The 11992-nt window shown below is 46.5% G+C and overlaps 1 protein-coding gene across 4 annotated transcripts in view; it reads left to right on the top strand.

The window, feature by feature from the left end:
- Positions 1–11992, top strand: part of ARHGEF6 (Rac/Cdc42 guanine nucleotide exchange factor 6) — a 54658-nt gene that overhangs the window by 18660 nt on the left and 24006 nt on the right. For all 4 annotated transcript variants that reach the window (XM_032228048.1, XM_032228047.1, XM_032228051.1 and 1 more), the window contains 10 exons: positions 747–948; positions 2076–2146; positions 5145–5239; positions 5439–5534; positions 6361–6483; positions 6572–6710; positions 7826–7885; positions 9867–10013; positions 10237–10323; positions 11597–11675. In XM_032228048.1, the coding sequence (XP_032083939.1) occupies positions 747–948; positions 2076–2146; positions 5145–5239; positions 5439–5534; positions 6361–6483; positions 6572–6710; positions 7826–7885; positions 9867–10013; positions 10237–10323; positions 11597–11675 (1099 nt within the window). The remainder of the gene's footprint in view (positions 1–746; positions 949–2075; positions 2147–5144; positions 5240–5438; positions 5535–6360; positions 6484–6571; positions 6711–7825; positions 7886–9866; positions 10014–10236; positions 10324–11596; positions 11676–11992) is intronic.

Genomic DNA, 11992 nt, shown 5'->3' with positions numbered 1-11992 from the left:
AACGGTTGTCCAATCTCTTCTTAAAAACATCCGGTGTTGGAGCATTCACAACCTCTGGAGGCAACTTCTGTTCCACTGATTAATTGTTCTAACTGTCAGGAAATTCCTCCTTAGTTCTAAGTTGCTTCTCTCTTTGATTAGTTTCCATCTGTTGCTTCTCGTCCTGCTTTCAGGTGCTTTGGAGAATAGTTTGACTCCCTCTTCTTCTTTGGAGCAGCCTCTGAGATATCGGAAGACTGCTATCATGTCTCTCCTGGTCCTCCTTTTTAATTAAACATTAAACATTCATTAAGCTGTCTGGATGTCAGGATTCCAAACAGTATCCAAAATCAAATCAGAATTCCAATTTATTAAGAGAGCCATGTTGGCACATCTGGGAAAACCCGAATCTGAAAGCTTCCTGGTTTTCCTCACACCCACAAGTCCATCCCATGGTCCAATCTTCCATTGCCATGCTGGCAGTTCCACCCACCCAGTTCCGGTCAAGTGCCGAGGTGCAAAAATAAAGGATGACCTTTGCTTTCTAGAAAGAATGTTGTTATGGCTACATAGCATCTAACTCCGTACAATCCCCGCTCCCATTTTCCCACCATAGAAAATGCATAGTAAGACAATAGAAAGTGTGGCAGGCCAAAGATCCACAAGAAAAAAATGGCTGTAGACCTGACACGGGATGGTTCCCTTTCTCACTTCTTCTTTCATCTTTCTCTTCTGGAACCAACCGTCTCCTCTTGACCTTGCTTTAGGAGATGACCGAAAACGGCAGTCACCAGCTGGTGGTCAAGGCCCGTTTCCAGTTTAAGCAGACCAATGAAGATGAGCTGACCATCAACAAGGGGGACCTCATTTACGTCACCCGCACGGAGGAAGGGGGCTGGTGGGAAGGGACCCTGAACGGGAAGACGGGGTGGTTCCCCAGCAACTACGTCCGAGAAATTAAATCCACCGGTAAGAGGCACCTGTTGTGATCGTTCCTATCGTTGTTGGCGTTTACGTTCGTGTGTTTGCGGTTGTTGTGATGTCGTCTGCTTGGATATGTTTGATTTGCGTGCCCAGAGAGATGGGTGAGGTCCCTTAAAGCACAGAGCAGCCTATATATGGGGCTGCTCATGCTTTAACAGGGTGTGGTTTCCATAGTTAGCTTTAGGTGGTCTACATGATTTCTGCGTTTGTGAAAAAATCCTTCTCCACTTTAGCCTCATCCCCTTACTCCTCCTCCTCTTCCTCCTCCTCTTCCTTCTCTTTTTTCCCCTTCCTATTTTCTCCTCCTCCTCCTCCTTTTCTTTCTCCTTTTCTTTCATTTTTTCCTCCTCCTTCCTATCTTCTCATTTTCCTTCTCCTCCTCTTCTTTCTCCTCCTCCTCCTCCTCTTCTTTCTCCTCTTCTTTATCCTTTTCTTTCTCCTTCCTATCTTCTCGTTTTCTTCCTCCTTCTCCTTTTCTTTCTCCTTTTCTTTCATTTTTTCTTCCTCCTTTCTATCTTCTCATTTTCCTTCTCCTCCTCCTCTTTCTCCTCCTCCTCTTCTTTCTCCTTTTCTTTCTCCTTTTCTTTCTCCTTTTCTTTCTTCTTTTCTTTCTCCTTTTCTTTCTCCTTCCTATTGTCTCGTTTTCCTTCTCTTCTTTCTCCTCCTCCTCTTCTTTCTCCTTTTCTTTCTTCTTTTCTTTCTCCTTTTCTTTCTTCTTTTCTTTCTCCTTTTCTTTCTCCTTCCTATCGTCTCGTTTTCCTTCTCCTCCTCTTCTTTCTCCTCCTCCTCTTCTTTCTCCTTTTCTTTCTCCTTTGCTTTCTCCTTTTCTTTCTTCTTTTCTTTCTCCTTTTCTTTCTCCTTTGCTTTCTCCTTTTCTTCCTCCTTCCTATCATCTCGTTTTCCTTCTCCTCTTTTTTCTCCTCCTCCTCTTCTTTCTCCTTTTCTTTCTCCTTTTCTTCCTCCTTCCTATCATCTCATTTTCCTTCTCTTCTTTCTCCTCCTCCTCTTCTTTCTCCTTTTCTTTCTCCTTCCTATCTTCTTGTTTTCCTCCTCCTCCGCCTCCTTTTCTTTCTTGTTTTATTTCACTTTATAACCTACTGTTTCTCCTCCAGATAAACTGCTCTCTCCCAAGGCTTTGAAAGGAGCCGAAAGTCCTCAACTTACGAAGAACTACTATGCTGTGGTAAGCCTGTAGACGTCTCTATCACCCCTGGATTTTTCTAACGGAAAGGATGCCTGTAAATCTACCTTTGTGAACCATTGAAGAAAAGCTGCAACATCACACAAAGTCATAAAAAAAAAATCAAGCCAAGCTTAAGCGAAACACATGCTTTGCGATGGGGCTACAGAATCTGGTTATGCTGATTGTCTGAATATTACGCAGCTCTTCTCCATTTCAGTTTTCTAAGCTAAGGAAGAATCAACTTTCCTTCAGCACCATAGCTGAGTCTCCTGCAACATGACTTCAACCAACTAAAAAAAATGCTTTTTAGTTTATGTTCTGACAGAGGCTTCCCGAGAGCAGGAAGCAACTCCTTGTCCCGACAAAAAAACCCTTTTATTAATTTATTGTGAATTCCGCTCATTCACATCCAGCAAAGTCTTTCAAGGGAGGATTTATAGTCACAGACCTTATCTGGCTTGGAGAGCTGCCAGGCCGAGATCTGCAGAACTTGGCCAGGAGTCTCGGAGAGTCACGAGCCAATGAAGGGAACTGATTGTCTCCTGCAAACTCCACTCCCCTTTCGCTCCTCTTTTATTTCCTCTGGGAGGGGCTATTTACCGTCCACCTGTGGCCTTCCTCCCAAGCCGACCCCTGTCCTTTAGCTGTTCCCTTCATCTGGAAACTCTGTGCAAGTGCATACTGGGAACAGGCTCCAGCTGTTCCTCTGCCTCACTGATGTCTGACTCCGAAGGCAGCTGATAACTGGCATACGGCTCTGGCCCCCTCTCTGCCTCCGACACAGAGCCCTCATCCGAGCCTTTCCCAGACTCCAGGAATGGCCCAGATTCCTCCCCAACCCTCCTCACTGTCCGAATCTGCTGCCACCTCCACTGGCCGCTGCTGGGCCACAACAGCTTATTTTTTTATTGAAAATTTTAAAAAAAGCTTTTACAAATATTTACCTCCCCTCCCCCACCCTCCCCCCCCAAACCTAACCCCCTCCCAACGTTCCCCCCCCCCGACTCCCCAGAGCAAATACAGGGTATAAATCTTTAACAAACATATTTTAAAACAAACTAAAAGAAAGCTAGTATCCTCTTTCATTTGTGCTTTAACTCCTCTTGTTGGGCTAACTCTAAACAGATTATATCATTCCTCGCCTTTTCAGTCATAAAACTATCTGGAATTTCTTAGTCCCGTATTTATTTTGAATATAGTCAATCCATCTTCTCCACTCCAGTTTATATTTCACATCTGAATGGTCCTTGAGATATGCTGATATTTTAGCCATCTCTGCAGAGCCGATGTGGCGCAGTGGTTAAATGCAGCACTGCAGGCTACTTCAGCTGACTGTTATCTGCAGTTCGGCAGTTCAAATCTCACCGGCTCAAAGTTGACTCAGCCTTCCATCCTTCCGAGGTGGGTAAAATGAGGACCCAGATTGTTGGGGGCAATATGCTGACTCTGTAAACTGCTTAGAGAGGGCTGAAAGCCCTATGAAGCGGTATATAAGTCTAACTGCTAAGTTTGTTACTTTTAATATCCATTCTTGAATAGTAGGCAAATCTTCCTTCTTCCAGTATTGCGCCGGCCACAACAGCTTATTGAAGTCATGTTGCAGTTGAGAGCAGAACACGCATTGGCTTTTCCAAGAAGCGTCTCTTCTAAGGTTGGCTCCTATTTGAAGGGCACATGGTCCACTTTCAATGGAAATGGAGATTTCTGTTTTATATCCCCAGCACTTCCTTCTTTGAAGTTAGGACCCTGGCATGTGGGTGTTTGTGCCAACAGTGATGTCAGAGGTTAAGGCATTCCTGCAGGGTATTATTAGGAAAGGACTTATTATTAGCAACGAGAAGGGGGAAAAAAACATCTCAAGAAAAGCTCCCTCTTGCAATCTTAACATTCTAGAATTTTTGGGTCTTTTTTGTCAGAGTGGGAAAAAAGTCAACTCTTCTGCCATTTTTAATCAAGTTAGGCCAAAGAATTCTCCTGCTTCTTTTTTTATTTTTGGCTGGGTCTTATTTACTTTGGTAGAAGAGATAAGCAGCTTTCAAATGTTCTTCCAAAGAAGAAAACAGCAATGACGTATTTCTGGGATAGAAATAACATTTTCTTGTACTTATCTTTTGTCCTCTCTTAACACAGGTGGGTTCCGGATTATTAAGGACAGAGGTCCACAATTAGTGGGGGGAAATCTGATTCCGGTGATTAAACCTGGAACATGGAAAGCCCTCAGAGCTATCAAACATGAACCCTGGGGCTTCACTCTTTATCAGTATTTCTCAACCACCAACATTTTAATATAGCAATAGTTAGACTTATATAGCAATAGTTAGACTTATCTACTGCTTCATAGGGCTTTCAGCCCTCTCTAAGCGGCTTACAGAGTCAGCATATTGCCCCCAACAACAATCCGGCTCCTCATTTCACCCACCTCGGAAGGATGGAAGGCTGAGTCAACCCTGAGCCGGTGAGATTTGAACAGCCGAACTGCAGAACTGCAGTCAGCTAAAGTAGCCTGCAGTGCTGCATTTAACCACTGCGCCACCTCGGCTCTTGATATATTTCTCCTGTCCATAAATATCCTGGGAAACAACAATACGATTGCCCAGGAAAGAGCAAAAGTTGACCTCAACTCAACTTTGCTTTCCAAAAGCTAAGCCCAACCAAAGCTGGATATGGTCCATGCTTGAATAGCACACTCAAGATCGTAGGCTAAACCTTGAGTTGTTGAAACCATATCTTGGAAGCATGAAATGATAAACCACTTCTACCTGTTGCCAAGAAACCGCACAGATATTTATATGAAGTCACCAGCAGCTGAGCCAACTCGAGGGAGACTTTATTTTTGGCACCATGTCCGTAAACACTTGATGAGAAGGATTTCAATGCTTGTCAGCCTACTAGCCATGTTGATAAACCTACAGTCTGTTCATGGATGCCAACATCCATGGAGGCAAGATCGACTTGGATCGTTCCTAACATCCTTCATTTATCTCCTGCTTATCTTCAGGTGCTTCAGAACATTTTGGAAACGGAGCGCGAGTACGCCAAGGAACTGCAGTCCCTTCTAGGAACGTACTTGAAGTCTCTCCAGTCCTATGACAAGTAAGTAAGATTATTTGAGGGGATCTCCATTCATGGGGAGGAGGCTGGCTGGGGAATTCTGGGAGTTGAAGTCTACAGGACTTAAAGTCGCCAAGGTTGAGAAACACTGCTGTAGATATTTAACCTTCGGCGTGCCTCTTAAGGCGAGATTCTCTTTCCCTGCTGAACGGCTCTCTTTCCATGATTCGTATATTTCTAGGCTGAGCACTACAGACATATCCGCTCTGCTTGGAAACGTGGAGGAGATCTGCAACTTCCAACAGACGCTCAACCAGACGCTGGAAGAATGCGCCAGGTTAGTCCAGGAGAGGTTTCCTTCTTTAAAATCTTCTCGGAGGGTCCAGGGGAAAGCAGGTCCAGCAGTGGTGAAGTCTAACTTTTTTTTTTGCCCCCACCGGTTCTGTGGGCGTGGCTTGGGTGTGTGTGTGTGTCACGTGACTGGGTGGGCGTGGCCAACTTTTTTTTCACTTTTTAAAGCATTTCTGTGTGCCTTCGGGGGAGTTGAGTCCTGCCGGCCACATGACCACGGAGACGTCTTCGGACAGTGCTGGCTCTTCGGCTTTGAAATGGAGATGAGCAGCGCCCCCTAGAGTCAGGAATGGCCAGCACATATGTGCGAGGGGAATCTTTACCTTTAAGTCAAGGACCTTTAAGAGTACCTGTACAGACTGGGACTGAATAGACATTTCTAAATAAATGGCAGAGAAGTTATTTGATTGATTGATTGATTGATTGATTGATTACATTTGTATGCCGCCCTTTTCCCCGAAGGAGACTCAGGGCGGCTCACAATTCAATCAGGGAAGGGGGTACAGACAAGGGAATAAAAAAGACGAGACATAACAATACAAAATTTAAAAAACACACAGCAACCATACCATTCGAGAAGGGGGGCAACAGCTCTTTAGCCCCAGGCCTGTCGGAACAGCCAGGTTTTAAGGGCTTTGCGGAAGGCCTGGAGGGTGGTGAGGGTTCGAATCTCCATGGGGAGCTCGTTCCAGAGGGTCAGAGCAGCCACAGAGAACAGTTTCTGTTCTTCTTGGCTCAGATAAAGCTAACGTTTTAAATGCCAACCTACATCTTCATTTCTCCGACCTTTGACGTGCGTGTGTCTCTTACAGACTCCCCGAACACCAGCAAAGAGTGGGAGGTTGCTTCCTAAGCCTGATGCCGCAATTTGCGTCTCTGTACCTCACTTATTGCACTAACCACCCCTCTGCGGTCAACGTCTTGACCCATCACAGGTAAAAATAAGCCCTGCCCCAGGGGGAAGAGAAGACACGTCCAGTGGGCTGGTCTGCTTCTCTCTCATCACGGATGCTTCTCTTCCAGCGATGAGTTGGAGAAGTTCATGGAGAATCAAGGGACGAGCTCCTCTGGGCTATTGACCTTGACCACAAGTCTTAGCAAACCGTTCACACGGCTGGACAAATACATTGCCCTTCTGCAGGAACTTGAGAGACACATGGAGGTGAGCTTTTATGGAAGACTAGTCATCCATCTCGGTTGGTTCCACCATTGTCCCAATGACGGGCTCTTCTTGTAAGGGTTAGTGTTTGGCTTTCCCCCGTGATTCTCTTGGTGGTCACCAAGGTTCTTCCTGGGTCTACATCCTAGTAGGTGGGTTCCTGGAAGGAGCCTCTTTCTCTAGCCCCCATCTTGGACCCATTGCGCCAAAGAATGGAGGCCTTTGAACTCTGGTGCTGGAGAAGACTCCTGCATTGAGTCCCTTGGATTGCAAGGCCATCCAACCGGTCAGTCCTAGAGGAGATCAACCCTGAGTGCCCTTTAGAAGGTCAGATCCTGAAGGTGAAACTCAAAGACTTTGGCCACCTAATGAGAAGGAAGGAAGCCAAAGAATGGAGGCCTTTGAACTCTGGTGCTGGAGAAGACTCCTGCATTGAGTCCCTTGGATTGCAAGGCCATCCAACCGGTCAGTCCTAGAGGAGATCAACCCTGACTGCTCTTTAGAAGGCTGGATCCTGAAGGTGAAACTCAAAGACTTTGGCCACTAATGAGAAGGAAGAAGGACTCCCTGGAGAAGAGCCTCATGCTAGGAACGATGGAGGGCAAAAGAAGAAGGGGACGACAGAGAATGAGGTGGCTGGATGGAGTCACCTAAGCAGAAGGCATGAGCCTAAATGGACTTCAGAGGATGGTAGAGGACAGGAAGTCCTGGAGGAACGTTGTCCATGGGGTAGCAATGGGTAGGACACAACTTCGCAACTAACAGCAACCTCACTTATTGCAATAACACATCTTTCTAACCATCAGAGCCAAGGTGGCGCAGTGGTTAAATGCAGCACTGCAGGCTACTGCTAGATCAGCAGGTCAGCGGTTCAAATCTCACCGGCTCAGGGTTGACTCAGCCTTCCATCCTTCCGAGGTGGGTAAAATGAGGACCCAGATTGTTGGGGGCAATAGGCTGACTCTCTGTAAACCGCTTAGAGAGGCCTGAAAGGCCTATGAAGCGGTATATAAGTCTACTGCTATTGCTATTGCTATCACTCCTTCTGGTTCTAGTATTTTGAGAAGGCGGGGGGGAAGGTTTCTCTTCATCTAATTTATCTACCTTTCCCTCCCCAGGAAGCACATCCTGATCATGACGACGTTTTGAAAGCCATAGGAACCTTCAAATCTCTCGTGGTAGGTCTCCGAGCAGCCCTTAAATACCCTCCAGGGGGCGCTGTTGTCCCAAGCAAGATTCCAAGTGTGATTTTATTTTTATTTTTGATGGTTATTTTTGTTGAGAAAGTGGTTTTGTTTTTATTTCCTGTTGTTTCCCCTCGTAAGGCCCAAGGGACAATCATCAGCTTTTGGTTCTCCTCCGTTAAAGGAGGGAGATTTTTGGGACAAGAGAGGAAGAACGGAGGCCAAGGAAGGAGGGAGGGGAAAATATATATATTTGTCAAAGCAAGGTGAAGAATCATTGAAATGGAAGCATTGAGGAAGCTCTAGCTCAGTGTTTCTCAACCTTGGCAACTTGAAGATGTCTGGACTTCAACTCCCAGAATTCCCCAGCCAGCGGATGCTGGCTGGGGAATTCTGGGAGTTGAGGTCCAGACATCTTCAAGTTGCCAAGGTTGAGAAACACTGCTCTAGCTTTTGACTTGAAAGCATCCAGAATCTGATCTCCTCCTTGATGAGCCGAACTCATGAAAACGATATCAGAGATCTGAAATAAGATTCGAATGCGTATCCAGGTAGTCAGAACCAGCATTTCTGGCCCAGTTGAAGTACCCTTTTGTCGGTTGTTAAGCAAATCACACGGTTATTCAACAAATCCGGCATCTTCCATTGACTTCGCTTGTTGGAAGAATTGCGGGGAGGTTGCAAATAGCATTGATTTGTGACGCCTGGAATGTCACAAACGCCAGTTGCCAGGCGTCCAAATTTTGACCATGTGGACCAATGGTGGGTTGCGGCAGCCACTAGTGGTTAAATGCAGCACTGCAGGCTACTTCAGCTGACTGCAGTTCAGCAGTTCGGCGGTTCTAATCTCACCGGCTCAAGGTTGACTCAGCCTTCCATCCTTCCGAGGTGGGTGAAATGAGGACCCAGACTGTGGGGGTGATATGCTGACTCTGTAAACCGCTTAGAGAGGGCTGAAAGCCCTATGAAGCGGTATATAAGTCTTAAGTGCTATTGCTACTGCCAGTTCACTCAGGGATGCGCCATGCGCGTGCATGTGGAGCAAAATGAAAATTGCTCTATGCATGCGCAGAAGCAAAAAACAAGATGGCGGCCAAAAAACAAGATGGAGGCGTGGCAGGCCTGGCTTGCTGCCAGTTCCAGCGACCTAGGCCATCAAGCTAGCCGAACCAGTAAGAACCCACCATTGAGGTGGACCCTGGGGGTTCCGTGATGGCCATACACACAAGGACCAGTGGGTTGTAAGTCACATATACATATTTGTTGTGACTCAGCAGAAGTCTCCTGTGAGTCTTTTCGGGATGCAAGATTAACAATGCAGCTGGGGCTCGTTAAGTGGCGTCTTCTGGTGATAAAAGGACGGATGGTGCCACGCCCTGGTTGCAGGAGTCAACGTTCATTCATTCGTTCATTGATCCTCGGTCGTGGTTTATTTGTGAGAGACACTTGGAGAAGTGATTTGCTTTCTGTAACCCTGATTCGAAGAGACCCTTGGAGAAGTGCTTTGCTTTCTTTTTGTACACCTTGTTTTGCCGTAAGAGAGATTTGTTTTGCATTCTGTTATCTTCAGGCAGAGACTTTATTTAGGTTTATTTTGGGCTCTCAGACAGTTTGAGCCGAGGACTGATAAAGGGAGTTCCTTTTAAGTTTGTCTGCCTGTCGTCTGTTAACGAGCGAAGGAGGGGGGACTGAACTGATATTTATGCATGGAGAGGCAGATATTTCTCTCTCTGGGCAGAATGAGAATATATCTGCTGAATGAAACACTCTGTATTGGCAACAGGGAAGGGCATCCGGCCAGTAAACACTCAGCTCATTTGGCTGCCCAGATTCTACCCCGCAAGGGATTATGGGGCCATTAAAAGACGATAATGATTAATTGTCTTGTATGCCATAAGATAGCAGTCCTTCCTCCAAGGGACAAACAACTTGGCCTGATCTATGATCCCCCTTGTAACCCAACCTTTGTTGACAGTCCCAGTGTCAAGAGATGAGGAAGAGGAAGCAACTCGAACTGCAGATCCTTTCAGAAACCATCCAAGGTTGGGAAGGAGAAGACATCCGGTCCATGGGCAACGTCCTTTATATGTCCCAAGCCATGGTCCAATATGGAGGGAATGAGGTGAGAAGAAGACGGAACCACGATGCTTTTTCCATGGTGCTCCACTGTCCTCTTCTTGGTTCAACCAACATGGAGCCTGCTATCAGAGCTCCATCTGAAGAAGTTCCCAGTCCCGGTTATCAGACACATAGTGATGTAACGAGCATCAAGAGACGGGGAGGGATTGCAGAGATGGTGTTTTCCACAATTGTTCACGCATGGTGCCTCTCTCCCTTGATCCCAGGAGAAAGAGGAAAGATACCTCATGCTGTTTCCAAGCGTTCTGTTGATGCTCTCAGCAAGTCCTTGCATGAGTGGATTCGTGTACAAGGTGAGCGGGATGTATCTTCTCCTCCTCCTCCTTCTCCTCCTCCTCCTTCTCCTTCACCTCCTCCTCTTCCTCCTCCTCCTCCTTCACCTCCTCCTTCTTCTCCTTCACCTCCTCCTTCTCCTCCTCCTCCTTCTCCTTCACCTCCTCCTCTTCTCCTCCTCCTTCACCTCCTTCACCTCCTCCTTCTCCTTCTCCTTCTCCTTCACCTCCTCCTCCTTCACCTCCTCCTTCACCTCCTCCTTCTCCTCCTAGTCCTCCTCATCAGTCACCTCCTCCTCCTCCTTCACCTCTTCCTCCTCCTCCTTCTCCTTCACCTCCTCCTCCTCCTCCTCCACCTCCTCCTTCTCCTCCTTCTCCTCCTACTCCTCCTCATCCATCACCTCCTCCTTCTCCTTCACCACCTCCTCCTCCACCGCCTCCTTCTTCTCCTCCACCTCCACCTCCTCCTCCTTCACCTCCTCCTTCTCCTCCTAGTCCTCCTCATCCGTCACCTCCTCCTCCTCCTCCTTCACCTCCTCCTCCTCCTTCACCTCTTCCTCCTCCTCCTCTTTCTCCTTCACCTCCTCCTCCACCACCTTCTTCTTCTTCTCCTCCTCCTCCTTTTCCTCCTCCTCCTCCTCCTTCTCCTTCACCTCCTCCTCTTCCTCCTCCTCCTTCTTCACCTCCTCCTCCTCCTTCACCTCCTCCTCCTCCTCCTTCTTCCATATCCATCATCGGACATTGGTGATCATTTTGGCCATCCTACTTTTATCAACAGCAGCACGAAAAAACGCTGCTGAGTTTTGTCCAAACCGGTCCCTTAGATTTTGAAGCCACGATGTTCTCCTTCTCCCTGGACCTCCTTTGCCTTCAATCTTTCCCTGGAGGATTAAATGAAATATGGCATATTTTTTCCCAGGTGTCGCATCACGTGTCTGAAATATTCCAACTTTCGCTTTTTTAATGGCTTCGATGATTTCCTTTGGCTTACCACCTCCTCGTTTCTGATTTTGACAAGCCAGCTTTATCCATAAACAGCCGCTTGTAAATCCATATTTCAGACTGATTAGGGATGTCTCTCTCCCCCGATTGTGAAAATATCCCATCTGAAATCAAGCGAAGGAGACTTTTGCCATTTCTAGTTTGGGGATGTGGTGCAGGTTTAAGCTACAAATCACGATTTTATTTTATTTTTTTGAATCGGCCAATCGGCCGGTCGTTTTCACATTTGATCAAGATTGCTTAGGATAACTGTCATATCCTTTTCTGCCCCCACCTCCTTCTGGGGGAGCAGGGGAGACTCCCGTTAATAGGAATGCTGGTGACCAAATCAGAAGATCTGGAAGGAAACTGTCACACTTTTGAAATCTCAGGTCAGTGTTTTTAGATTCTCCTTCTCGTGCGTCCGATCATGTTCTTAGATTAATTTTATCCAAAGATAAGGGTATCATCCCATATTGAGTACAAACCATCAAACTAAGATTAGAAATCGATGAGTGTCCAAGAGACTGTATTAATAATCAATCATATTTATAAATACATGTTATTAGCCCCCTATTAAAGTTTCATTAGGCCATCTTTAAAATGCTGGGATTGATTGAGCTTGGTAGGCAATTGATGAAGGAGAAAAAAGCTACAGAGGACACAGCTGTGCCAGGCCAGTCAACCATGTTTTTCCTATCTTAGCAAA

The sequence above is a fragment of the Thamnophis elegans genome, chromosome 12, assembly GCF_009769535.1.
Source record: "Thamnophis elegans isolate rThaEle1 chromosome 12, rThaEle1.pri, whole genome shotgun sequence".
NCBI classification, from domain to species: domain Eukaryota; kingdom Metazoa; phylum Chordata; class Lepidosauria; order Squamata; family Colubridae; genus Thamnophis; species Thamnophis elegans.
This window is presented reverse-complemented; position numbering and strand designations above follow the sequence as displayed.